This window comes from Gekko japonicus, unplaced genomic scaffold (genome assembly GCF_001447785.1).
Source record: "Gekko japonicus isolate JY-2015 unplaced genomic scaffold, Gekko_japonicus_V1.1 scaffold4921, whole genome shotgun sequence".
Taxonomy (NCBI): domain Eukaryota; kingdom Metazoa; phylum Chordata; class Lepidosauria; order Squamata; family Gekkonidae; genus Gekko; species Gekko japonicus.
This window is the reverse complement of record NW_015174398.1, coordinates 26062-52197: the sequence shown is the minus strand read 5'-3', so window position 1 is coordinate 52197 and position 26136 is coordinate 26062. Positions and strand designations below refer to the sequence as shown.

General features: G+C 46.9%; 1 protein-coding gene across 1 annotated transcript; it reads right to left on the bottom strand.

The window, feature by feature from the left end:
• Positions 1 to 8936: 8936 nt before the first annotated feature.
• TMEM159 (transmembrane protein 159) lies at positions 8937 to 26117 on the bottom strand. The gene is made up of 5 exons (XM_015424369.1): positions 25860 to 26117; positions 17049 to 17187; positions 12956 to 13124; positions 11925 to 12063; positions 8937 to 9789 (listed from the first exon to the last, which is right to left on the bottom strand). Exons 2-5 carry the CDS (start codon positions 17118 to 17120, stop codon positions 9696 to 9698), a joined length of 474 nt encoding a protein of 157 aa, XP_015279855.1. The 5' UTR covers positions 17121 to 17187; positions 25860 to 26117; the 3' UTR covers positions 8937 to 9695.
• Positions 26118 to 26136: the final 19 nt, after the last annotated feature.

The window sequence follows — 26136 nt, the reverse complement described above, 5'->3', positions numbered from 1 at the left end:
GGTTGCCACCAACAGCCCTGCGAGGGAGGTTAAGCTCAGAGAGAGTGATTGGCTCAGGATCATCGCAGACAAGCATCAGGGGGGAATTGGGATTTGGGCCCAGATCTCCCCAAATCTGGGGGGCCCACGCACCAAAAGGACCGCCTTTCTGCCGATGTCCTCTGAGGAGAGCTGATTGGGGGAGGGAGCTTCTGAACCCTGGGTTGGCAGCTCATGTATGTATGAGCTTCATATATGTACCCATGCATACATGAAGCTGCTGTGGACTGAATCAGACCCTTGGGGTCCATCAAGGTCGGTCTTGTACACTCAGACCCGCGGCAGCTCTCCAGGGTCTCAGGGAAAGATCTTTCACATCACCTTCAACCTGGTCCTTTCTAACTAGAGGCAGGGCTGGCTTGCTCACTAGGCAAAGTAGGCATTTGCCTAGAGCGTGCTGGCCCTTAGGGGTGCCAAAAGCCTCCTCCTCCTCGCCTCCCCTCCCCGAGCGCTGCCGCCGGCAGTCAGATGAAAGGCGAGCGGCATCAATCTGCCTGCCAGCAGGGGGAGATGCCAGGAATTGAATCTGAGACCTTCTGCATGAGGCCTTCCGCTGAGCCTCTCCCCTTCCCCCAAAGCATGGCCTTTTGGACTGGGGCACTGGTGCAATAGAATGATCACTCAAACAGTGATGCAGAGATGGTATACACAGTGGCTCCTTGTCAGACCTACCTCACAGGGTGCCTGTTGGGGGGAGAGGAAGGGAAGGAGATTGTAAACTGCTCTGAGATTCCAAACGAAGGGCGGGGTATAAATCCGATCTCCTCCTCCTCCTTTCCAAAAGATGCCATCATGATGCATTGCGCGGGCAGGGGGGAGGCTGCAAAGGGAGGCACTGCTTAAACTGTTGTTTGTGAGTTCAGACATTACAGCAAACCACCACTCACACAAACTGTTTTGAAATCCCGGTTTGGTGCCTGCTAACAAACCTGCGGTGGCTCAAGTGGTTAAGACGCTGAACTGCAGGCTGTGGAAGGTCAGTAGTTCAGCAGTTCGAGACCCGGGTGCCGCAAGACGGAGTGAGCTCCTGTCTCTAGTTCCAGCTCCTGCCAACCTAGCAGTTCAAAAGCAAGAAATTGCAAGTAGATAAATAGGGACCGCTTCGGTGGGAAGGTAACAGCCTTCCGTGCGCCTTGGTGTTTAGTCATGCCGGCCACATGACCATGGAAACGTCTTCGGACAGCGCTGGCTCTTCGGCTTTGAAACGGAGATGAGCACCGCAACCCTAGAGTCGGATTCGACTGGCTTTTGAGCAAGGGAACCCTTTACCTTTACCTTTAACAAACCTCATTTCATGGACCATTCATGCATCCCTAGGCTTTGACCAAGATCCCCAAGTGAGGTTTATGGAAGATTTATCATTTGAACTCGGCTCTTCTCAGTCCTAGGGTAATCTGATGCTCCAACTGCCCCAGGGTTGCCAGCTTCCAGGTGAGGCCTGGAGATTACCCGCCCCCCAAAAAAATTACAACTCACCTCCAGACAACAGAGATCAGTTCCCCTGGAGAAAATGAGCGTTTCGAAAGATGGGCTCTATGCCCTTATACCCCGCTGACGTAACCTCCCCTCCTCAGGCTCCAACCTCCAATCGCCGGCAGTTCCCCAGCCTGGGACGAGTAGCCCTATTCAATTTTTATGTTACAGCGTTCTGTGCGCCTTGGTGTTTCGTCATGCCGGCCACATGACCACGGAAATGTCTTCGGAGCCCTATTCAATTTTTATGTTACAGCGTTCCGTGCGCCTTGGTGTTTCGGCATGCCGGCCACATGACCACGGAAACGTCTTCGGACAGCGCTGGCTCTTCGGCTTTGAAACAGAGATGAGCACCGCAACCCTAGAGTCGGATTCGACTGGCTTTCGAGTTCGAGCAAGGGAACCTTTACCCTTTTATGGTAAGAAGAGCATTTTCCTTGCTCCCAAATGTTGACAATATAACAATAGTAAATCTGGCACGTCGGTCTTAGCAGTTCTGGTCCTTCTCATTTACTGATCTGTGAGAAATTATTCTGAAGAGAAATTATTCTGTTCCTTTCATTTTCTCAAAATGGCTCCCGTGCTGAAGTTCTGGCAGACTTAGAATTTAATTTAGCCCTCAGTGGATCAATTACGAGCTAGATGCTTAGTCACTACTAATTAACTGGCAGCCCCAGTCCTTACACGAGCGGCAAGATCTGTGGGGAGAGAGCTGTATGTCACTGAGGGGTGTGTGTGTGTCAAAGGACAGTCTGTTTCTCAACTGCATTATACCCTGCTGAGGTCCTTCCCCAAACTCCACCCCCAAATTGCCAGGAATTTCCCAGCCTGGGAGCTGCCAAGAGGTGAGTGAGGCAGATTCCAGCTGCAGCCTTGGCTCTTAAAGACAAAATGAGTCCTGTCTGCATCCACCCATCCCCCAAGGAGCCAAGAGCACACACTTGTTGTAAGCCACCCTGACCCTGCCCACCATGCGAAAGTATAAATAAATAAATGGTTCTTCCCACGCTCCCAACAATCATGGGAAGTAGGTCAGGTCAAAGTGACCGGCCCAAGGAAATCCAGCAAAGTTTATGCGGAATGCGGATTTGAACCGAGGCCTAGTTTTACCATTATAGAACACCTGACCAGGGTTGCAGGTAGCAGACTTCCAAGGGGTAATTTGGAAAGTCTAACACAGGGGCGGCAGAAGACAGGAGGATGGCGGAAAACTTCAGAGGACGGCGGAAGACAGGAGGGCCTGGCGTGATCTGGTCCATGGGGTCGCAAAGGGTCGGACTCGACTGTGCGACTGAACAACAACAACAACAACAAACACAGGGGTGTCGAACTCATTTGTTATGAGGGCCGGATCTGACATGAGATCTTGTTGGGCCGGGGCCATATGTGTCATAAAATGTAATGCCAGGTAGCGGAGATATATTAAACTTTATAAAGGACACAAACACAAAGGTGTTTTTTTTTACTTAAAATAAAAGCATGCTTAAAACATTAGCATTCTTGCAATAGTTTGTTTATTTAACAGTGGCTGATAACTGACACCTCTTGCTCTGAATTACTGCATCAAGATGTCTGTGCGGTTGCAATCTTGAGCATGCTGTTCAGGTGTGTATCTGTAAGCTGCAAACCTACGATGACACAGCAGCAGCAGCAGAACTGGAAGAAGAAGCAGAAGACAGCCAGTTTCACTGTGGGCCTTACAGAAGCCCTCCGGGAGCCTGATCCGGCCCCCAGGCTGCATGTTTGACACCCCTGGTCTAACAGCTAAATGGATGCCATCTAAACTTTTCCAGACCCAGGACCAGGGGAGGGGCCATGGCACAGTGGTAGGGTTTGTGGCTCAAAAATGATGGTCACAGTCACAGAACAGACCGAAAAAAGAAGAAACTGTGAGGTAAGTGCGCTAGAAAATATTTAAATAACAATCACAAAATTTATACAAAAATGTGTACAAAAAATCTACATATATAAATGCACAAGGCAATTGAAAATGGTGTGACAATGGTCTCCGGAATGTTCTATCGTTCCTAGTGCAATATACAAGCACTTTGCTCTAGGAACATTCTTTCAGAAAATTTCTTGCAACTAAGTTATGATACATCGGTGAATATTAATGAAATTTTTGATACCCACTTGTTGAAATGACAGACCAAGAGTCGCCGCTTTCATCCACTTTCGGAAGAAGAATAGTATCGAAACGATAGAACATTCCGGAGACCATTGTCGCACCATTTTCTTTTTTATAACTTTATTTTTATAACTTTTTCATAACTTTTCCATAATCATACAATACATAACATTCAATACAATACAAAATCAATATATTTAGTAGACATACCATCCTTTCCATTGTTTATATAACTAAAAAATGCAAACCATTTTTCTACAAATTTTGATGTTTTGTGAGGCTGTTCCGTTTCCAAAATTTGCATTGCCATTTTGTCCATAATTACAACGTCCCATAACTTCGTGAACCATTGTTTTATAGTTGGCACTTTGCTTAATTTCCAAACCTGGGCTATTAACGTTTTAGCTACGCGTCGCTCTGGCAACGGGGCTGTTTGAAGTAGCAACGAAAATAATTTTATGGTTGGGGGTCACCACAACATGAGGAACTGTATTAAAGGGCCGCGGCATTAGGAAGGTTGAGAACCACTGGACCAAGGGGATGATTTCAGTATAGGGCGCTTGCCAGTGTGGATGGGCATGACCTAAGCATGTGAGGGTTGGGGGTCACCACAACATGAGGAACTGTATTAAAGGCTCGCGGCATTAGGAAGGTTGAGAACCACTGATTCAGTATAGGGCGCTTGCCAGTGTGGATGTGCATGACCTACTAAGCATGTGATATCATGTGCATGACCTACTAAGCATGTGAGAGCCAGTTTGGTGTAGTGGTCAAGTGCACTGACTCTAATCTGGGAGAACCGGGTTTGATTCCCCACTCCTCCACTTGCACCTGTTGGATGACCTTGGGCAGGCCATAGTTCCGTCAGAGCTGTTCTTGAGGGCAGTTCTTGAAACAGCTCTCTCAGCCCCACAGTGGGTCTTTTGTTTGTAAGCTGCTCTGAGATTCCGAGTGAAGGGTGATAAATCCTATCTCTTCTTCTTCTTCTTCTTCAGTCATGTGACAGGCAGAGGAGGAACCAGAGTTATGACTTGAGAACCAGGTGGTGTACTGTTGTGCAGAACTATTCAAGGGTTAGAGCCTTTCCAGCCACATAATGCACCGGGGGACCTTGGCTTGGTCACTCTACCTCAGCCTAACCTGCCGCTCAGAGTTGTTGTAAGGATAAGAGGGACCTGGAAGAGGCCTTGCTCAGTCATGGAATGTGTTGGGTGACCTTAAACCTGTCAGTCGCCAGAACGTCTCACATTGTGGTTGGATCTCTTCTTCTTCTTCTTCTTCAGTCATGTGACAGGCAGAGGTGGAACCAGAGTTATGACCTGAGAACCAGGTGGTGTACCGTCGTGCAGAACTATTCAGGGGTCAGAGCCTTTCCAGCCACAGAATGCACCGGGGGACCTTGGCTTGGTCACTCTATCTCAGCCTAACCTGCCACTCAGAGTTGTTGTAAGGATAAGAGGGACACAGAAGAGGCCTTGCTCAGTCATGTTGGGTAACCTTAAACCTGTCGGTCGCCGGAACCTCTCACATTGCGGTTGTGAGGATGAAATGGGTGGGGTGGGAGTTAAGGGCAATGTTCCCTATAAGTTGTGAAGTCTTCTGAGCAAAAATTCTCCTTTGTGAGCTTCTGGCATGAAAGTTGTGAGCGAGCGATTTGGTTCCTGCATAAATTAGTTTGCTCTGGAGCGATCCTTCCTGAGCGTAGACAAAAATGTGTGAACTGGAGGCTAAAAGTGTGAGCTAGCTCACACTAACTCAGCTTAGAGGGAACACTGCTTAAGGGAGGGATATAAAATATGAGAGAAGGAATGAGAAAAACTTCGGTGTATGTAGAATTAATGCTGACTAATTGTCATTTCCTATCATGTCTGGGTTGGGTCTGTGCCTGGAGGCCCATGGTGGCTCTCGGTGGGCTTCAACTGGCGCAAAGGAGAGGACAGATTAAAAAGCCACCCTTCCCACTGCACAAATCTCACCCAGTCATTTCAATTCCAATTAGTTTGGCTCCTTGACGTAGGAAGAAAGCACCCATTGCAGGCCAAGTGTCCTGTGACACTGTTTGTTCTCAGTCTGTCGCTTCAGGCAGGGTTTTACATTTTTTTTGCACGTTTTCCGATCCAACCGTTGAAACCCAGCCGAGTTGACAGAGTGACAAGTCGGAATCCCTTCATCCCTTTGGCCCTGTTTGGACATACGGCTGCCTTTTGAGATGGGGAAAAGGCCGGGCCAACCGCCAGGCTTCTCTGAGCAGGGAGAAGCTCCAGCAGGGGTGCTTGCGGGGGTTCTATTCGAGGTCAGCACATGGGAAATGTAGGGCGTCCTTGCAAAATTGCAGGTGGGTAGCCCTTTTTGCCTGCAGTAGAAGAGCAAACCTCTAGTCCAGTAGCCCCTTAGGTCTTTAAGGGCTACCGGGCTGAACGCTTACTTGTGCACCATCTGTTGCATTTGTACGGAGCACAGTGGAAGCAAAGAGCTGTTTTGAGGCCAATCTGCATCCCAGACGGCGTGCCAGGTGCTTCACTGTGTCCTTGTCTCAATCCAAAGAGCAGAATTAGGCCCCGAAGTATTGCTGTGCTCCTCTTTTTGGCTCCCGGGCCATTAGGAAACGACTAGTGACAAATGGTCTCTATGGTGTGGTTTTGGGACCAGGGATACCCATGTTCAAACTCAGCCAGGAAGCACACTGAGGGGTCAAAGGGCAGTCTGTTTCCGCTCAGCCCTGTTGTTTTATTTATATCGTAAACTGCCTTGAGTCCCCCAAGCTTAGAAAGGCAGCTTAAAAATGCTTAAAATAAATAAATATCTTTCAGGGAAGCTGTGAAATAAGAGAATGATACCCACGGCCTTAAGCTCCTCGGAGGAAAGGTGGGATAAAAATCTCAGAGATAATTAAAAGGCTCATTAGAGTGCACAGACAAAATCATGGCAACACTGTTGATCTGTGTTGTACGACCGGGGCTATTCGTATGAAGGTGAACAGAAGACAGGAAGAGTCTGGCTTGCAAGACTCAAGCAGTGCTCTCCTACTCAGAGATACTCCAGTCTAAGGCCAGTGACATCAATGGGCTTTGAGTAGAGTTAACTCTACATAGGATTGCACTGTAGGACTGCACAAGGGGAAGGGTCATGGCCATGGCCAATGTTCCCTCTAAGCGGTGGAGTCTTGTGGGCAAAAATTCTACTTTGTGAGCTACTAGCATTAAAGTTGTGAGCGAGCCATTTGGCTACTGCATAAATTAATTTGCTCTGGAGCCCTCCTCCCTGAGCCGAGACAAAAACTGTGATCTAAAAATGCTTCTTCCCTCATGGGCAGCAGCTCCCCATGATGTCACCTCTTCTAGCTCTGATACCCAAGTCCCTTTTCACCACTGGGAATGCCGGGGATTTTCTGCTTGTGAAATCTGTGCTCTCCCCACAAGTCTGGTCCCTCTTACAGGTTTTGACACCCTGCCCATATTCTTAAATGCCAGTCTCTGTTCATTTTTGATGCCTGAGAACAGTCTTTGCTCCTGCAATTCCACCCAAAATACTACACAACCGATCACTGTAACATCTTTTACCCTCCTTTTGTGAGACCATGAACCACCACCATAGTGTTCTTCGCCAGCCCTTCTAACGTCCCACCTTTGCACCAGCGGCAATAGTTTGCTCCTCTTTCGTGATGTACTCCGTCCACATGTTCCACTGCCCGCTGGCTTGTTTATGAAAATAAAATTCATAGATGTTCCCTGAGGAAGGAAAGGCAAAGGGAAAAGCTCTGTGTCCTGTTTAGATTATAGTGGTTGGATATGTCCCTAATATGTTCCCGCCCTGAAAAGTAAATCGAAATCATCTGATGTTGCTGAATTACCTCTCTGGATATTGAGATTTAGAATCTCTACAAGCAGGCATAAAGACAAAAATGTAAAAAGAATTCCAAGTGCACACACAGCACTTGTGAGCCTCTATTGAAATGGACTGTCTACCTGGAATTAACGAAGGATTTTTTCCCCCTGCATGTGCTCTTATTGACGGCCGGTCAAGAAAAACATGGAATCCATCTTGAATTTGCTTACAAGTAAAAGGTATGTACCGTATATACAGCAACCTTTTGTGCACAGCCTTGGGGGAGTCGTCTTCCATTCAGCATCTTTTTGGTAGATCTTGTTATGTGCATTCATAGCCTACCTGTGAATCAGATGCAGATAAACAGTCTTGCTCCTCCTCTCCTGGCTCTACTGCCCCCGCCTCCTCCTGACCGGGAAGGGGGGGGGGATCGTACAAAGGGTCATGCAGCTGATTGCTTGAGCCAGGAGGTATCCATCTAACTAGACCAGAGGTCCCCAACGTGGTGCCCGTGGGTGTCATGGTGCCCTATGACCAATGTTCCCTCTAAGCTATCGAGTCTTGTGAGCAAAAATTCTACTTTGTGAGCAAATGGCATTAAAGGTGTGAGCAGGTAATTTGGCTACTGCATAAATTAGTTTGCTCTGGAGCCCATCCCTCCTGCACTCAGACAAAAAGGTGTGAGCCGGAGGCTAAAAAACTGTGAGCTAGCTCACACTAACTCAGCTTAGAGGGAACACTGGTCATGGCTCAGTGCCAGAGCTCTTGCTTTGCAGGCTCAGAATCCCAGGTTCAATCCCTTTCATCTCTTGCTAAAAGGATCGGGTTGTAGTTGACGGGGAATACCCTGCAGAGCCCTTTGCCAGTCAGTGGGGACCAGAGCAGCCTTGATAGATCGCTGGTCTGACTCAACGCAAGGCAGTTTCGTGGGGGTTTCTTTAGGAGGGGACTGTGGTTCTGTGGCAGAATATCTGTTTTGTACGCAGAAGAACTTGGGTTCAATCCCCAGCACCTCCAGTTAAAAAGGACTGTGTAGCAGGCCTCTGCCAGAGAGACCCTGGAGGGCCACTGCCAGTGAGAGTTGACAAGACTGACCTTAATAGACCAGTGGTCAAGATGCAGGGTAAGGCAGCTTCATGAGGGTTTCAAAAGACTGCCTACAGAAGGAGGGGGATAAGAGACATTGGCCAAGAAAATGGAGGTTTAAGGGACAGGACAACCAGATGAGTATCAGGATCTCTGACTAAGGGAGCTTGGACTCCCAAAAACTCATAACACCCCCCCCAAAAAAATCTTGTTGGCCTCGAGTCTAGCTCTTCTCCACAGCTGCTCTCTGAATCTATCTTCAAGGATATTTCAGGTGGCACCAGACCACCCTATCACTCACTGGCATTTTGCCTGAACCGTGCCACACAGCATGAACTGGATCCAAGGAAGACAAAAGAGGTGACTCAGACTGACAAGTAGCAGTTTTAATGACCAAGAGTATCTGAGAACAGCATTCCCAGTTATGCAAAAAGAAAAACAACAGTATTTTTTAAAAAAACGTGAAAAAACCTGACCCCAAATACAGATATTTTAAAACACACAAGGTACCATAAGGCACAAAACTTAACCATCTGGCAGTGTGCAACACCCACCACCCCTGCATCTTGCACCAGCCTTCATGAGAGAAAAAAGGGGGCAAAAAGAAAAGATATCACTGCCAAATAAACTGAAACACACAACATTCACAAGAGCCATTAAAACACACACACAAACACAATGATAAGGAGAAATGCCATCTTTTAACTCCATTTCCAGCTATCTATTAAACATGGCCCAGGCTTCGTTTTTCAACAAAAAGATGTTGAAAGAAATTTAAGGCTTGAAAGTGGTTTTGCACATTCAAAATGAAAGAACTGTTACCCTTTCGCGCTATTGACTGTGAACACCTTGTTAGTAGAAGACCTTTCACCTCTGAGTTTATGCAACCAAACCCCGCTCCTGTCTTGACACATGACATCCCTTGACCTACATGGGAGATAAACCTGGAGAAAACAAACAGGCACGTCTGAGCAGCCTTAACGTGACAACAAATTTAATGATGGATTTATTTATTTTTGCTCCTGTATACAATGAACGGAGCCTTCGCCATTCAGACAAGCAAACGTTTCAAGAATGCAATGGTGCCTTCAAAAATATATGCTGTAAGCTCTGCTGGATGAAGGGTTCTGAGAACTGGTTCAATTTATTCACCCTTATTAGTGGCAGGCTCATCTGAGGCAGGAGAGCTGCTCCGTAGCGAGCTGATTCCATTAGCTACTTCTTTCTTTGACCGAGCGCTGCAAAACGGAGAAGAGAAAAGTGTCAGACTTAGGCATCCTGCTTGCGCGGCCCACAGGAACCCAAGCCTAATAGGTTAGTGTGCTTTATTATTCAGAATTCCCAGAAGGTTCCTCATTATACCATCTCTCTTTTGGTGCTTCTGCACTCCCAGATCTTCTGGAAAGCTCTTAAAAATTGAGATGCCATTTATTTGGGCTCAGAGAGGAATGACTATGCTGTTCCAAATATCTTTCCATTTCAAAGGCATCGGACTGCTCATTACAAGAGCCGTTTTGCGATGACGACCATGGGGAATGGTAGGCTCGCCCACACAGATTGGAAGCAGAACATCCAAGAGAAACCACTTCATAGGGAACAGTGAGTTCCATTTGGGTCTGTGCTAATCTACTACAACCAGGGTCTCCGGCCCTAAAGTATGGCCAAGCCAAAGGCCCAGGAGGGGCTCCCAGCATGCTGACTACACAGAGGATCACAACATGGGTGGTTCACAGATGCAGTTTTTGCTATGGAACTAAAGCTATTTATTTTGGCTCTACTTTTTTCCATTTCTAATGTCTATCTCTATTTTTCTCCTTCACAAAAGCAAATGGAGGCTCTCCTGAAGTAACACTAAAAAGCCTACAGGTGGCACTGTGGCGCAACCCTCTACACATAGTACCCCCCTCCCCCGCCAGATTCTGTTAACATGCAATTAATTGCCAGGTATTTGGGTTAGGCTTTTGCAAGCTGTCATCTATACAGACGTTCCAACCTGTTCTCCACTGCACCAACGCCAATAGTTATGTGAAGAAACAGAAGTGTGTAAACTTGGGTGATCTGCGGAAAGCTTTGTCTGGGAACGACTATATGAAGAAGAATCTATGCTGCATCAGACTACTGGCCCATCTACTCCAGGGCCATCTATTGCAGCCAATGGCATCGCCTCCAGGTCACACTGTGGTCTTTCCCAGCATTGTTACCTGAGGCTGTTTAACTGGAGGTGGCTGGGGTCTTCTGGATACAAAGCTAAGAGATTGCCCCCTGACAAGCAGAAAACACAGATACAGCCCAGTTCCCAAGACATGACAAGAAGGAGGAGGCGGGGGAGGGGGGAGATTGGATTTATACCCCGCGCCCTTCAGTTGGAGTCTCAGAGCAGCTTACAATCTCCTTTCTCTTGTCCTCCCCACAACAGACACCCTGTGAGGTGGGTGGGGCTGAGACAGCTCTTTCGAGGACTGCTCTTGAGAGAACAGCTCTGAGAGAACTTTTGATTGATCCAAGGTCACACCAGCAGCTGTGTAGTGTATTCAAAGCTGCCTTGAATGCATGACATGTTGTGAAACGTCTAACTGGAATGTAATGTTAAGCTTCGTCCTGGGCTAGGATCCAAATCCATCCAATAGTATTGCTAGCCCAGGAAGTAAGAAGCGGAAAATGACGAAGCCAGCCAGAAGACGTTCTACACCGGGCAGTGTCGGCGTGTGCAATTAAAATGAATATATGTTGTCTTCCCTATCCCCTACAAACATTGTTAGTCCCTTGTCTATATTTGAGTAACTGTACATCGCTTTGAGCCCACTGGGGAAAGCGAGTAATAAATGGAAAGTATTATTATTATTATTATTATTATTATTGCTGAATCACTCTCCGACTGCTTTGTTAAGCGAGCGACTTAACAAGCTGCAAGTGGAGGAGTGAGGAATCAAACCCAGTTCTCCCAGATTAGAGCCCGAGCTCTTAAGACCTACACCAAACCGGCTGATGAAGGACCCTGTCTTAATAAAGCAACGGGATTAGATTTCAACCCCATGCCCCAGCAAGGATAGGCACAGGAGAGCAGCTCTCATACAAAAAAACAGGACATGCAGAGGGGAAGACAGGTGGTACCAATGTATGCGCTTGCACCCTGGTTTCCCACTAGATGGGATTTTGATAAGGGGCAAGGGCTTGGAATGCACACAGGATCATCAGAACGTTGGAGGTGGGAGCCAAGGCAGTGTTTGCTTACAGGTCTTGGACATATTTCCTGTTTAATCTAAGGACGCCCCAGGACCTTGTGTGAATTACATGATGAACGAATGAAGCAAAATCCTAACTGGCACCAAATACACCGACACGGTTGGTTGCAACTGTGCCTGTCAATACTTACTTTGCAGCAGACCAGCACTTGAGCACGGTTGTAAGTGCCACATAGCTAATGCTCAGCACACCAGATACTGCCAGAGACACCAAACCCAGTCCACCGAGCACACAAAGCAGGGTGATGCCTCCCAGCGACACTACAAAACCTAGAGAAGGGGCAGGAGACAGTTACATTGTATGTATTCCGGTAGGAACAGCTCATAACACAAAACAGCCTGCATGCTTATTATCTAGTAAACTAGAGTGACTTCTTATTTCTCAATGGAAGGGACTCTGGGCAGGTCAAAAGCCATGCGGGCCGCTGCATCATGTACCTTATTCAGAGGACATCCTCTCCAAAAAGCTGACCGACCTTTGTATATAACATCAGATAGCTTTGTCTTAATGTCCGTCACGGTGCCGATCTTCCATAAGGAGGGAATCATGCCGTGTCGCATCAGACCATGGGACAGCAGCTCTCTAACTGTTTTCAGTGGGACCCACTTGGAAACTCACTCCTCCTTTTGGGAACTGCCAGCGATGTGGGCCCGGGAGACGATGGGTGTAGGTGACACGTATGGCCTCCTGCACTGCTGGTCATTGGAGCAAGCTGAACCCCTGGGAGCCAGGGGGAAGGAATGTGGCAGCTCTGCGACAATCTCCTTTTCCCACCGCTGGGAGGACGGGGACTCCAAGACTCGAGTCTGTGAGACAGTCACAGCCTGCACTTTAAGAACTTCCCGATGGGGAGTTGTGCTTGAAACTGGAACCGTCTCCCTTGTGAAGTGGTGGGTCCTTCGTCATTGGAGGTTACTGGATACCTACTTGTCGGGATATTACTGCAGTTCCCACACTGGCTGGGGGTTGGACTAGATGACCCTAAAGGTCCCTTCCAACTCTGAGACTAAATAAATAAACCCAGTGGAATAACGGAATTGTAAAAATGTGACAAATGGTCAAATCAAGTACTAGTGATAAATGTTTTCAGCACAAGCACGGAGTACTTAAACAGGGAAAGAAATTCCAGCTCTCCCACCTCCCCTAATTGTAAGGTAATACCTTCTACGATGATCACGCCAATGCAGGCAATGACAGTTGTGGAGACTGCGAAAATCAGAAAGAACGCAACAGGCACTGCGGACACCGCCAAGAACACCAGCAGGGACAAGGCGACAAAGGGATGGCTGTCTAAGTACTGGCCAAGCTGGGAGTTCATAAAAGCAACAACCTACAATGTGAATTTACAAAGAGGAACGCGGTCAGATTTTATATACTGTTGCAAAAAACAACGCAAAGCAAAACAAACGACAACAAAAAAAACCACAACACACATCTCATCACCCCTATATAGGGAAATGTAATTCTTTCAAAATGAAACTACCTAATACTAAGAAAACCATCAGCAGGCCAGACATTCAGGTATGCAGAGCAATCTGTCTTGGCTGGAGGTGGACAAATGAGAGCCCATCAGCCACGTGGCCCACAAGTTGCTGAACACACCAGTTCTCCAACTTCCTGTAACGGGGCCCACTTCCAACGTTACTGTACTTTTTGGGAGCCACACTGCTGTCCTCTCCAACATAAAGCACAAGAATCTTACAGCTGATAACAAGGAACTGTTTTATTTTTAATGTTACTGTTTTATTTAGTTATCAAACTTATATCCTGCCTTTCTGACCTTACAAGGGCCTTGCCAATAAATGTATGCCATTACCAAACAAGAAGATTTTAATTCACAGCCATTTCTCACACAATACAGGGAGGCAAACCCAAATTTGCCACTGAGTCTCCCAGAGCCTCCTCTTCCAGCCCCCCCCCCCCCACTCCTGGCCTTGCAAATCACCAGCACAACCTAGTTTTGGGTCCCAACCCTTTAGCAATTTTCTGGGGACACCAGCAGCAAACTGAAGCTCCCGGAAAACTGTTAAAGAGCTTGAGGGTTACTGTTAATTGGTTAAGTAAGAACAGTGGAGCCTAAGAGAGGGCCACATTTGAAACTCTGCCCATTTTCAGGGCTCCGGATACCATCTCTACTTGTTCTCAGATGAGGCCTGCAGGCTGGAAAATATGCCCACTCCCAAACACTACTGTGTACGGATGAAAGAAGAACTCAACAGCCAGGTTTTGAAAACTTAGCAATAACCAGTGAAAAGAATATATAGTTATTTATTGGATGTTGATAGTAAACAGCAGAAAAAATTCATAAAACTTTGGACTAAAGATCTGAAAACCCCGATAAATCCAGAGATTTGGACATCAGTGTTAAGAAGTGGTCTAAATTGTTCAGTAAACCTTTCTGCCAAAGAAAATTTAATAAAAATGCTATATCAATGGCACCTGTCACCCTATAAATTTTACCAAGAGGTTAATGGAGATTGTTGGGTATGTGGGGCCACCAATGCCAATTTTATACATATTTGGTGGGAATGTTGTAGAGTGGTTGAATTCTAGAATATGATTGCTACAGTTATCTCTAAAGGTATAAGGAAAGTTAACGTTATCTCCTAGGGTTTTTTGTTGAATTATGTGGATTTCCTTTCTAAGGATGCTCATGATTTTGTTCTTAATGCTGTAACATCTGCAGGGGTAACATTTGCTCAAATTGTTTTTTTGTCCAGAATGAGAAGAGTTTTTTTCAAGTTTGTATAAATGATGTTTATAACAGCTCTGTAATATACATCCTGTATCTTAGTTCTTTGTTCATTTTGGATGTATTCCTATTATTTAAAATTGAATAAAACTTTTTTTTAAAAAAAAACGCACATCCCTAGGCTAGTTGTTTCCTACGTAGTGCTTATTAAAAGATCTGAAAGCCTGATAAGTTCTATTCTGCATGGAGCTCAAAATAATGCTCCTTTCATGCATGTAAAAAGGTAGTTGTTTAAAAAGGCAAAATTAGAGCCATCACAATGCAGGAGCAGAAACCAATAGGAAGCTTAATCAGCAGGTTTTCCATGAAGAGTAGCAACAGGGACAAAGAAGGGGTCAAGAATGTCATTTGCAGCAGAACATTTTAATAATGTAATACAGCTATCCTGTTCGGAGCAACATTGGTCAAGCCCAGAAGCTGCACGTTCAGCCAAGTATCTAACAAAAAAATGAATTTAAGATCTTGAATTAGTTGACCATGCACCTGTGAGGCTTTCAACCAATTAGATTTATTTGCAAATCTAACATTATGGTAATGTATCGGGAGTCACCGTGTTCTCAGTAGCTTTCAGAACTAGCCTGGGCCACACTGACAAAAACACAAGGGGGGGGGGGAGTACACATCCTTTCTCTGCAAGCTGGTAGGCAGCCTTTTTTCGTTGACTTCTGCACAACAATTTTGACCTGCCTTATTTAGATGCTGTGAGAACAATAGCCAAGGTAACAAACTCAGCCTGATCAACAGATGCTCAGGACCTCCAAAAAGAACCAGTGGGAAAGGGCAGTTAAGAAACTGAAATAAATAAATAAATATATACATACATATATACATATATACACACAGCGAAGGAGTGGGCAGGTCTAAGGTCTTTTGCCATCAATTGCAATTTGCCATCAATTGCAACGGGTGGCCCCAGGCCGGCCACACACAATCTCAGCCTAACCTACCCCACAGGCTTAACATTAAGAACATAAGAGAAGCCAATGTTGGGTTAGGCCAAAGGTCCATCCAGTCCAACACTCTGTCATACAGTGGCCAAAAATACCAGGGGCCACCAGGAGGTCCAGGAGTGGGGCCAGGACACTAGAAGCCCTCCCACTGTTGCCCCCCCAAGCATCACTTGCCCCAGACTGAGAGTTCCTATCTATACCTTGTGGCTAATAGCCACTGACAGACCTCTGCTCCATATGTTTATCCAATTCCCTCTTGAAGCCGTCCATGCTTGTAGCTGCCACCACCTCCTGTGGCAGTGAATTCCATATATTAATCACTCTTTGGGTAAAGAAGTACTTCCTTTTATCCGTTCTAATCTGACTGCTCAGCAATTTCACTGAGTGCCCACGAGTTCTTGTATTGTGAGAAAGGGAGAAAAGTACTTCTTTCTCTACCTGCTCTATCCTATGCATAATCTGGTAAACCTCTATCATGTCACCCCTCAGTCGTCATTTCTCCAAGCTAAAGAACCCCAAGCACTTTAACCTTTCTTCATAGGGAAAGTGTTCCAACCCTTTTTATCATTCTAGTTGTCCTTTTCTGCACTTTTTCCAATGCTATAATATCCTTTCTGAGGTGTGGTGACCAGAATTGTACACAGTATTCCAAATGAGGTTGCACCACCGATTTATACAGGGGCATTATGATACTGGCTGATTTGTTTTCAATTCCCTTCCTAATAATCCCCAGCATAGCATTGGCTTTTTTTATTGCAGGCGCACACTGCCTCAACATTTTCATTGAGTTATCTACTACAACTCCAAGATCTCTCCCATGGTCAGTCTCCACCATTCTGCGCATGCTCAAACTTTTTTTTTTTTTTTTAAAACAACGCCAACGCCCGCAGCGTGTGAGCGGGCATACACTGATGGGAGCCGCAAAATGGAGGTAAGTGTGATCGGGTTTCAGCCGGCATAAACTGCACCAGTTCCAACCGGTACAGTTTATGCTGGCTGAAATGCTGCGTCTGAACGCTCCCACAGAGACGAGATTTTCCGTTACAGAACCCATGCTGAGTCTTCCTCAATTGTTTTTGTTCATCAATGTGCCTACTAATTTTCTCCTTAATAATGGTTTCCACCAATTTACCCGGTATCGACGTCAGACTGACTGGCCTGTAATTTCCCAGATCTCCTCTGGAACCCTTTTTAAAGATGGGGTGACATTAGCTACCTTCCAGTCCTCGGGAATGGAGGCAGATTTTAATGAAAGATTACATATTTTTGTCAGGAGATCCACAAGTTCACATTTGAGTTCTTTCAGAACTCTTGGATGTATGTCATCTGGGCCTGGTGATTTATCAGTTTTTAAGTTGTCTACCAGTCGTAGGACCTCCTCTCTCGTCACCTTGTTGTAGTTAGGACAAAACAGGGATGGAAAAACTATGTACGTAGACAATTCTATAAGCACACAGGTTGTCCCACAGTATATGTTTCTCTTAATTATTTCTTCTTGCCAGCCCAATAGAAACACATAATTAGGAATGTTGTCATGAAATTCAAAACTCACACGTGAATTGCTGTGTATGGTTTTCATCATGGAGTGCCACCGTTTCTGAAGATCCTGCAGTTCTTTAGCCATGATGGAACTTTCAGTCAAAAGCTTGAACCTCCCGCTGGACAAATTAGTATATTTTCAGCCACCCAACCTTTAAAAGGGGGGGGGGGAGAGAAAACATTTACAATTGGCCTTAATAATATTAAAGCTACCCCCCCCCACACACACACACCCCGTATTTACTTACAGGGCAGAAAACTGAAAAAGATCTGAACAGAGACCTTAATAATATAAATACCAAATGTGTGCTTAACCTTCAGAGCTGGGTAGAGAGCTACATTTGTGAGAAAATTCCTTTCGTGCCTATGTATGTCTCTATGCACATCGAACAGCATCGTAGACACTGAATACCAGACACAGAATTGCATTCAGATAACCTGAAGAACCCCCGTTTGTTGGTCCTTACGCATCACAACAAACTGGGATTTCATCACACTGTGGTTTATAAACCCCAGATTATCATGATGTCTGAATGCAACCCAAGCAAATGTGGAGAATCCACCCTGAGAAACCTTTGATTTGTCTCCAGTTCTCAAACCTCCTTGTTAATTCTCCATTCCCTCCACTTCCAGTCATTCAGTTTCCCTGCTTGGTCACGTGGCCAATGACACATGGCTATTGCTCCCCATCGGTTACATTTTTACCCTGCTCTTCCTCCAAGGATCTCATATACAGTTCTCCTCCAGTTTATCCTCACAACCCTGTGAGGTAGAGTCATCTTAAAGCATCTTCACCCTGCTAGTCCTTCTAAATGGAACTGTCTTCCAACAAAAAGAAAAAGTGGAAGGTGATTGCAAAACCCCATTGCTGGGTTGAAACCCCATACAAATGTCTTGCCATTCTGAACAGGCGACATTTCTCAGAAACACACACTAATGTCCCTGGCTTCTTGGGAAGGCTGCCAGTTCGTTGTGCTTACAACCAGACCAAGGAAGACAGTCTCTGGGGAATTTGCTGTTGTGTAAATCCCACTGGAATGGTTGCAAGTTGTGAAAATGGGTCACTCCAACTCAATCATACAGGGACAGTGAAGAAAAGGCTTCTAGCAGATTATAACCAAGGCTCTTGAAAACTTTCTTTCTTTGTTTAAACATAAACACCAGCCTGAATTTAGCTGCCTGACTCTCCATTCTAAAAGCATTTCCATCTGGAACAGGTGCTTATGAAACATGAATAAAATATTTCACAACTTTTTGATGATTAGAGGAAGTACAAAACCTCATTTATGTTGTCATGGTTGCTAGAAGGAAAACACACACTAGACAAATCTCTCCCATATTAGCTCTTTCTCTTCCTTTCACAGTTAAGTGCTGAGTGCACTTTGTTCAAAAGCAGAGATTGCTCCATACTTAAGACCACAGCAAGAACAGCAGCGTTGTGCAGTGGTGAGAGTGTCAGACTGGGACTGGGGAGACCCAGGTGAGCCCATAAAGGGGTGCATGACCTTGGATCAGTTGAGCTCTCTTTGTCTTAGGCCCATTACGCACACACGTCTTACTGCAGATTTTCAGAGCAGTAAGCCTTTAATCTTGACTTTGGATTCTGTGTCCGCCTTACGCTCCATTCTTTTTCCTCCGGTGTATTTATTCTGTAGCTATAATCAAATCTCCCACTTTTCTAAATCAGGGTGGAACGTCATTTGTGACATGTGTGGGGTGGCGTCCAAAGTAGCATCCAGGAAGCGTCTTCCATTTAAATCCTTGGGGTTCAGGTTTTATGCTTGCATTTTAGCCTTAGTTTCTTCAATGAAAGGGAACAGAAAGGAACCCAGGCAAAGGGGGGAAATCATATATTGAAACAGACCAGACCAGACAACAAGCTGGCTGCTCACACCAGCGCGGGGCTTGAACCAACACAGTTCAGATCCCACAGTTAAGACAGTGGGATATACCCACTGTGCCACCGCCCCCCTAACTAAGTTAAAACTGCATTGTGGAAAAACTCCTCACCAAGGAATTCACTAGGAGAGATGTAGCAGGCATGGGCTGGGAAGCTAAAATGGCCCTGGCATTGGGCTCTGTTTGTGCCACATGGCCAGCAGCCCTGCAGGGGCCCACTGGGAACTTTCCCTGTAACTTAGATGGCCAGTCTGCTTCTGCAGGCAGGGATTCAGCTAAAGTTAAGAGCTTTAAAATAAAAATAAAATGTGGATGCAAAGCTGCTCAAAAGTTTACCAACGCAGAAAGGTTTTCACTTAATTTTAATAAAACCTGGCAGAAGACCATTCTGATTAATCTGTTTTGGAGTGACAAGAAATATATTAGGAGGAAAAATAAGCACTCGCTTGCATACCAAGGACAATATGTTGCATGTACCAATCACATGTGCAGTAAAGCATCGAGCATAAAAGCAAGGGGCCAAGCATGCAGCAAATATGCAAGCTTGTAGAACCAAATCCTAAACCACAATGACTGCTAAAGACTATTCCTAATGAAGGACATGCAGTACAAAGTGATCTTTGGTGCCTGGCCAAAACCGAAAAGTAATCTGAGAGAAGGGATTAGAATAGTGAACGGCATGACTGGGGGAAATGCCCAAAGCACCATATCTTAACACGAAGTAGATTGAAATATGAGCCTTGGTTGCAGAGCTAAAGGGAGAAGAAACTGGCTCCTTGAAGTCAAGAGCAAGAAAGTGCTCTGAGTAGAGAAAGAAGGGAAGCTAAGGCACCTCTGACAGTCCCACCCCTTGCTTTTAACCAAATCACAGGCCATAAAATCATCCAAAATGGACCACTGCATGGTACATATTTTCTCTTTTTACAAATACAGAACTGACAGAAAAGCTACCGTGACATTTGATTTTCCACACAGGCACAGAAAAGACAAATCCATAATAAGGCAACAAACAACAAAGTTCTTCCTGTGAGATACACGGACCTTATTGTGGTCGGCTTACCCACAGATAGTAGGAGACATCAGCTGTGTGGGTAGAATGCACTAAAGGAACTTCTGTTGGTGAGTAGGTAATTCAACTCCGTGGGAATACTGCACTCAATATGCCCAGCGTGCCAGTGGGCACAGTGCCCAGGAAAAAAAAGTCATACAGATAAAAGCCTTTAAAAAAAAAAAGGAAAGAAAAAGAAAACTGGCATTCTGCCATCTAGTTTGCCCGGAGTATATGCTCCAATGTTAGCTACATACAATGTTAGGTATTGTTGTTTTGGCAACCTGCATGGAATAGAGGGGCTGGAGAAGATTTTGAAATCTCACCCCCTCCCCAATCTCTGCTTCCAGGATTCTCTAAGCCCTCAAGGGCTCCCCCCCCACACCCCTTCCCCTTTAACTAATTCTCAGCTGCTCTCAACATTCCATCCCTCGGAGATATTTAGTCATCATTAGGCACCTTTCTTGGGGCTTTCTGGGTATCACTGCCTACAGGGAAGTCACACATAGCAGAGTCTGTTTCACTGACAGAAGCTTCATTTAGCTCCATTTTAGCATACTGTAAGGGAGGAGAACAGTGCGAGGCTTCTCAGCCCACATTTTTCCCAAGAGGAGTCATACTGTCATACCCTCAGGAAGAAGCAGAAGCCTTGTCTGGGTAACTTCACCCCTCAGAGATGTAGGCATTTATTCACCAGGTGTGCTCTTCCATACCTCTTTCTACTTCTGCATCCACCCTAGCTCCTTTTATGTCTGGCATTCTTTGGCAGCTGGATTTGCCCTGCTGGTTTAGGGCCACTGCCTCCCCCATTCTACCTGCTATCATTTCTGTGTAAGGCAGGATAGTAGGAATTCTGATGCCTTGCCCTAATGGGAATGCAGTTTTGTCATACTTTTTTTTTGTTTTGTTTATTCATCAATATATTTAAATCTCAACAAAATCCTATCTGTGGATACTTAAAATCCAGATAAGACACATTTCTACAAACCTGAGAAAAGCTCCAGAAGCAAAGCCTGAAGCTTTAAGAAACAAATGCCCTCAGTAGCTGTTGCTACCACAACAGTATTGTCAGCCTTCAAGCCCTGGTTTCTGTCAGTAAAAGGCAGGACAGGGGGCAGGGCCCTTTCCAGGGCTATTTTGGATTTTGAGAGCAGATTCCTCTGGGCCAGCCCCAACAGCAACCACAGGAAAATTGCAGGGCTCCCAGGAGAAGAGAATGGTAGTGGGGAGGGCAATACAGGGGAAAGTGAAGTGTCCCCCGCAGGTCCTTGCAGGTTTCCCACCGTGCATCTGGGTCCAATCTAGGCAGCACCATACAACTGAAACTAGTTTGGCAGCTGGTCCTGTGCAGCTGCTTGTCAAGTCATAAGTCTGTAGACCCAGGGAGTCCCACAGGCAGACATAGATCCTTACTTTGTCTCTGGATTAGCCTGTTTATGCTGCGTTTAATCGTCTACCTTGGCACCCATCACGTTATTATCAGATACAGTGATTCATACACACCCAGCATCTGAAGCATTATCACTACACTCTAACGTACTGTGTTAACAAATTCATAATAATTACTGCTGCCAATTTGGTAATCACAGTCAGCATACTTATTGAAAGCCCTGCATGAATACTAAGTATGCCTGTCCAACAGGCACACAGCACTCCCAGGAGATATGGACTATTTCAGTGTGTGACATTAACAATGCATCTCTGATCCTCTCTCACACTGTTTGCACCAGAGCAGTGAGTTAATAATGCAGGACAGGGTGCAGAAGAGAAACTGAGCAGGTTCCTATTTGCATTCTAGGTTGATTTAAATGTCACGTGCAAGAGCTGCTCTTCCTGTCTTCTATCAACAGCTATTAGCCGCGATCGCCAAAATGAACCCAGTGTGCTCACAAAAGGGCAATTTTAATAAAAGAAACAGGGTTAGTAAATAGAATTGGTCAAGAGGGCACTTTCATAAAGGGAACAGAATTGTAGTGTATTGTGCTGCTTATAGTATGCATTATCTCGTTTGTACTGCATTGTTTTCTAATTTTTGTACTCCAGCTGTTGGTATGGTATGTCTTAGACTGCGACTGTCTCATCTTTATTGAGAAAGGCAAAAGAGTGCATGCACATGAAAGCTTATACCTAAAATAAAACCACGTGCAGCCTTGACCCGTGCCCTTCATGGCTCATTAAAGCTGGCTGTCAGGCGTTTCAAGGTGCCCTCAGGGATATTATTAACAAGTCCCTCTTGGAGGGGCTGTTCCCAGGGGCTCTCAAGGAAGTGACGGTCTGCCCTCTCTTAAAAAACCCATCTCTGCCAACTTGCCCATTATTGTAACTTACAACTTGTATTGTATATAGGGCATTTTTGCTCAATTTGGCTGCAAGCTATGACAACATAAGGTTGTATTGACTGCAAGCTACAAAGCACAAAGTCACAGTCTGAAAAAGATTTCAAAACAGGATATTAGCCAGCATTCCTGTCTGATGTCCTTGATATCCTTGTTTATTAATTCTGTGCATTACCATTTATGCATGTGTACAATTTCTACTTTCCTGTATATGTGTTACTATTATTGATTATTTCATAAACATTCTTAGCCTCTGGCGCTCTGCACATCTTCTTCTCTTCTTGGAATAGTAAAACATCATCCCTTAAAAAACAAAAACAAAAAACCCAAAACCATCTCTGGATCCGGCTGAATTGGCAAACTATCGGCCTGTCCCAATTTGCCCTATTTGGGCAAATTAATTGAGAGGGCGGTGGCGATAAAGTTGCAGAGCTTTCTGGATGACACCTCCACATTAGATCCCTTCCAGTCTGGCTTCTGACCAGGCCATGGGATGGAGACGGCACTGGTCGCCCTCACAGACGGCCTCCGGAGGCATCTGGATCGGGGTGAAACAGCGGTGCTGTTGTTGTTGGAGCTGTTGGCAGTGTTCGACACGGTTGACCATCAGCTCCTGACCCACCGCCTCGCTGACATGGGGATTCAGGGGCTCGCCTTGCAATGGCTCGTCTCCTTTCTCCAAGGTCGGGGACAAAGGGTGGCTATCAGGGAGCAGCTGTCCCGAAGGCACCCAGTGATCTCTATGCGCCCCCTTGCCCAGAGACACGGGCCAGGGTGGCACCAATATGCGGATGACACCCAGCTGTATCTGTTGTTGGGCGGACAGTCCAACTCTACCCCGGAAGACCTGGACCGGGCGTTACAGGACATGGCTGGATGGCTTAGACTGAGTCGATTGAAATTGAATCCGACAAAGACGGAGGTCCTGTACCTGAGTCGGAGTGGACCGAGGTTAGGGATCCCACTACTGGCCTTCGATGGGGCGCCGCTGGTGCCAGCGCCAAGGGTTAGGAGTTTGGAACTGCTCCTGGATGCCTCCTTAACAATGGAGGCCTAGGTAGCAGCCACTGCCAAAGCAGCCTTCTACCATCTACGGCTGATTAGGCAGTTGGTTCCCTTCCTTGAACACAATGAACTGGCAACAGTGATCTACGCAATGGTCACCTCGAGGTTAGACTACTGCAATGCTCTCCACATGGGGCTGCCCTTGGCGCCGCGCAACTCCAGAAGCTGCAGCTGGTGCAAAATGCGGCAGCCAGGCTGTTGATGGGCCTCTCTATGCGAGAGCACGTCCAGCCTGTGCAGATGGCATTGCACTGGCTGCCAACAGCATACCAGATTCGCTTCAAGGTGCTGGTTTTGACCTTTAAAGCCCTTTATGGTCAAGGACCTGCCTATCTGAAGGACTGCCTTTCCCCACACGTTCCCCAGAGAGCACTACGGTCAGGGACACAAAACCGTTTGGCCCTCCCTGGTCCTGAGGATGCCAGGTTGGTATCGACCAGGACGAGGCCCTTTTTTCTATGGCAGCTCCACCCTACTGGAATGAGCTCCTGGATGAGATCAGGGCCCTGCGGGACCTCGCACAGTTCTGCAGGGCCACAAAAACGGAGCTCTTTCGCCAGGCATTTAGGCAGAAGCCGTGTTATCATCTATGCCCGGTGCCAACCTATCTCCAGCCTGAGCCCGCTGCTAATGGATGGACTGATAAACGCACTTTATTGTATTGATACTGCCATCGGTTTGGCAATTGTTTTAATAACCTGTGTATTTTATATTAATATTTGTATTGTTGCTTACCTATTGGTTCTTCTGTAAGCCGCCCTGAGCCTGCCTTGGTGGGGAGGGCGGGGTAAAAATCAAATAAATAAATAAATGAAAATTAAAGGTGCCACTAGGCTCAAGCCTTGTTCTGCTGCTTCAGACCAACATGGCGGCCCACCTGAATCTAAAAAGTAAACCAAGAGCCCATGTGCCTCTGAATGCCAGCTGCAGTAGCAACTGCCTTCTTGCCCAGCTGATTTGTTTTTTTACTTTAAGAACCTAAGAAGAGCCCTGCTGGATCAGACAAGTGACCCATCTAGTCCAGCATCCCCTCTCACACAGTGGCCAACCAGTTCCTCTGAAGATCCAACAACAAGGCATAGAGGCCAAGGCCTTCCCCTGTTGTTGCTTCCTCCTGACACTGGCATGCAGAGGCTGACTATTTCTGAACGTGGAGGTTCCCTTGAGTCACCCCCATGGCTAGTAGCTACTGACAAACTGATAGTCCTACTTTGTTTACAGTCATGCACTTCCCAGAAACTGGACTAGACGGTTCTTTTGTCTGATGCAGCAAGGCTGTTCTTCGGTTTCTACTTTAAATCAGGGATAGGTCAGGACTCTCCACTTGGGAACATGTGAAGCGACAGTGAAGAGGAAAGTATTCCATTAAGCATGTGTAGAGTATCTCCCTGTGGGCCCCCCCTGAATGTATCTGGGATTAAAACGGCCTATTCCAGAATCCCAAAATCTTTCTGGGAAATTAGAAGATCCCACTTATTTAATTTATAGTTTACCTTCCTCACTGAAATTCACATTGGATTACACAAATTGATACAATCAATATCATGGGACATCTAAAAAGTACTGTACTACGATTACAGAAATCTGAATAAACATTGCATGTGAGAGGTGATACAAAGCAGAAATATGGTAATGCATCTGCTGCAATGAAATGATAACGGGCGGGTCATACATGCAGCAACCTGACACCACATCCTGAAACACAGTGGAATTGTCCAGCCTCCCTTTCTCCTTGCAAAGCACCATCCTGATCCATGCTCAGCAACCCAACAGGGCAGGAGACACAAGGCCCCGGGCAAACCCATGCCGGGCCCTGGCTCACTCCGGCATCCTCACGGGCTCTCTCCGTTCAAGAGCAACCTGAGTTTAAAAGCACCACCAGCCCAAACTCCATGAGATGCTAGAATTTGCAACACGTTGCCGTGCCCTAAGAACAGAGCCTTTAAACGCCCTTTTTGCTCCTGCAGCCCCAACAGATTCACTGACCCTAGTTTTAGCCCGCTGACCTCAACGGGCTTCGACTGGAGAGCAGCCAGCCCATTCATTACAGTGGGACTCCTCTCTGGATAAAGCTGCGTGGGGTCGGGCAGGCTGCACTCCTGCGAGTCAGAAACCGATGGCCCTGCTCTGGAGCCCAGCACCGCCTTGGATCCGGGCATTTCCTGCCGGGTCGAGGCTGCGACGCCCCTTTCCATCAATACACGAAGCCCCCGCCGGCTCTCGGCGTTTCCCTGCGAGGAAGGGGGCGGCGGGCCGGGCGACACCTGCCCTGGCGCCGTTCATGTCTTTCTCGCCCAGGGAGCCTCACCTGGCTGCCTCCCTTTCGAGGCGGCGGCGGGCGGAACGTTCCCGGCTTGGGGCCCCCAAGGGAAAGGAGTTTTGGCCCGGCCGGGGCCCCTTTTCGGCCCCCCCCCCCCCCCGTTCTTGCCACAGGAAGGCCTCCTTCGTTCCCTCCGCGCCAGCCCGGCCACTTTACCTCAGCCGGCCTCTGACTGCCGCTGCCGCCGCTCCCCGGCCTCATTCTTGGCGCGCAGCCGCCTTGCCCTGGTCCCTCGGAGGGCGCCTTTCCCTCCTCCCGGTCGCCGCCGCCGCCGTGAGCCAGCCGGGCCGGGCCGGGCCTCTTCTGCCGCCTCTTGTGCCTTCCCCCGCCCGGGCCTGTGTGGGCTGAGGCGAACGCCGCCTCCCTCCCCGGCAGGCCGGGCCAGCGGCGGCGAGGAGGAAAAACCGGCCTCGCTGCTTGCAACGGCGAAGAC

Coding starts and splice junctions, on each gene's coding strand:
- TMEM159 (XM_015424369.1), bottom strand. CDS start 17,120: ATGGCTAAAGAACTGCAGGATCTTCAGAAACGGTGGCACTCCATGATG. Junction 12,064..12,955: donor TGGCGTGATCATCGTAGAAG/GTATTACCTTAC, acceptor CCCCTTCTCTAG/GTTTTGTAGTGTCGCTGGGA. Junction 9,790..11,924: donor AAGTGCTGGTCTGCTGCAAA/GTAAGTATTGAC, acceptor TCCGTTTTGCAG/CGCTCGGTCAAAGAAAGAAG.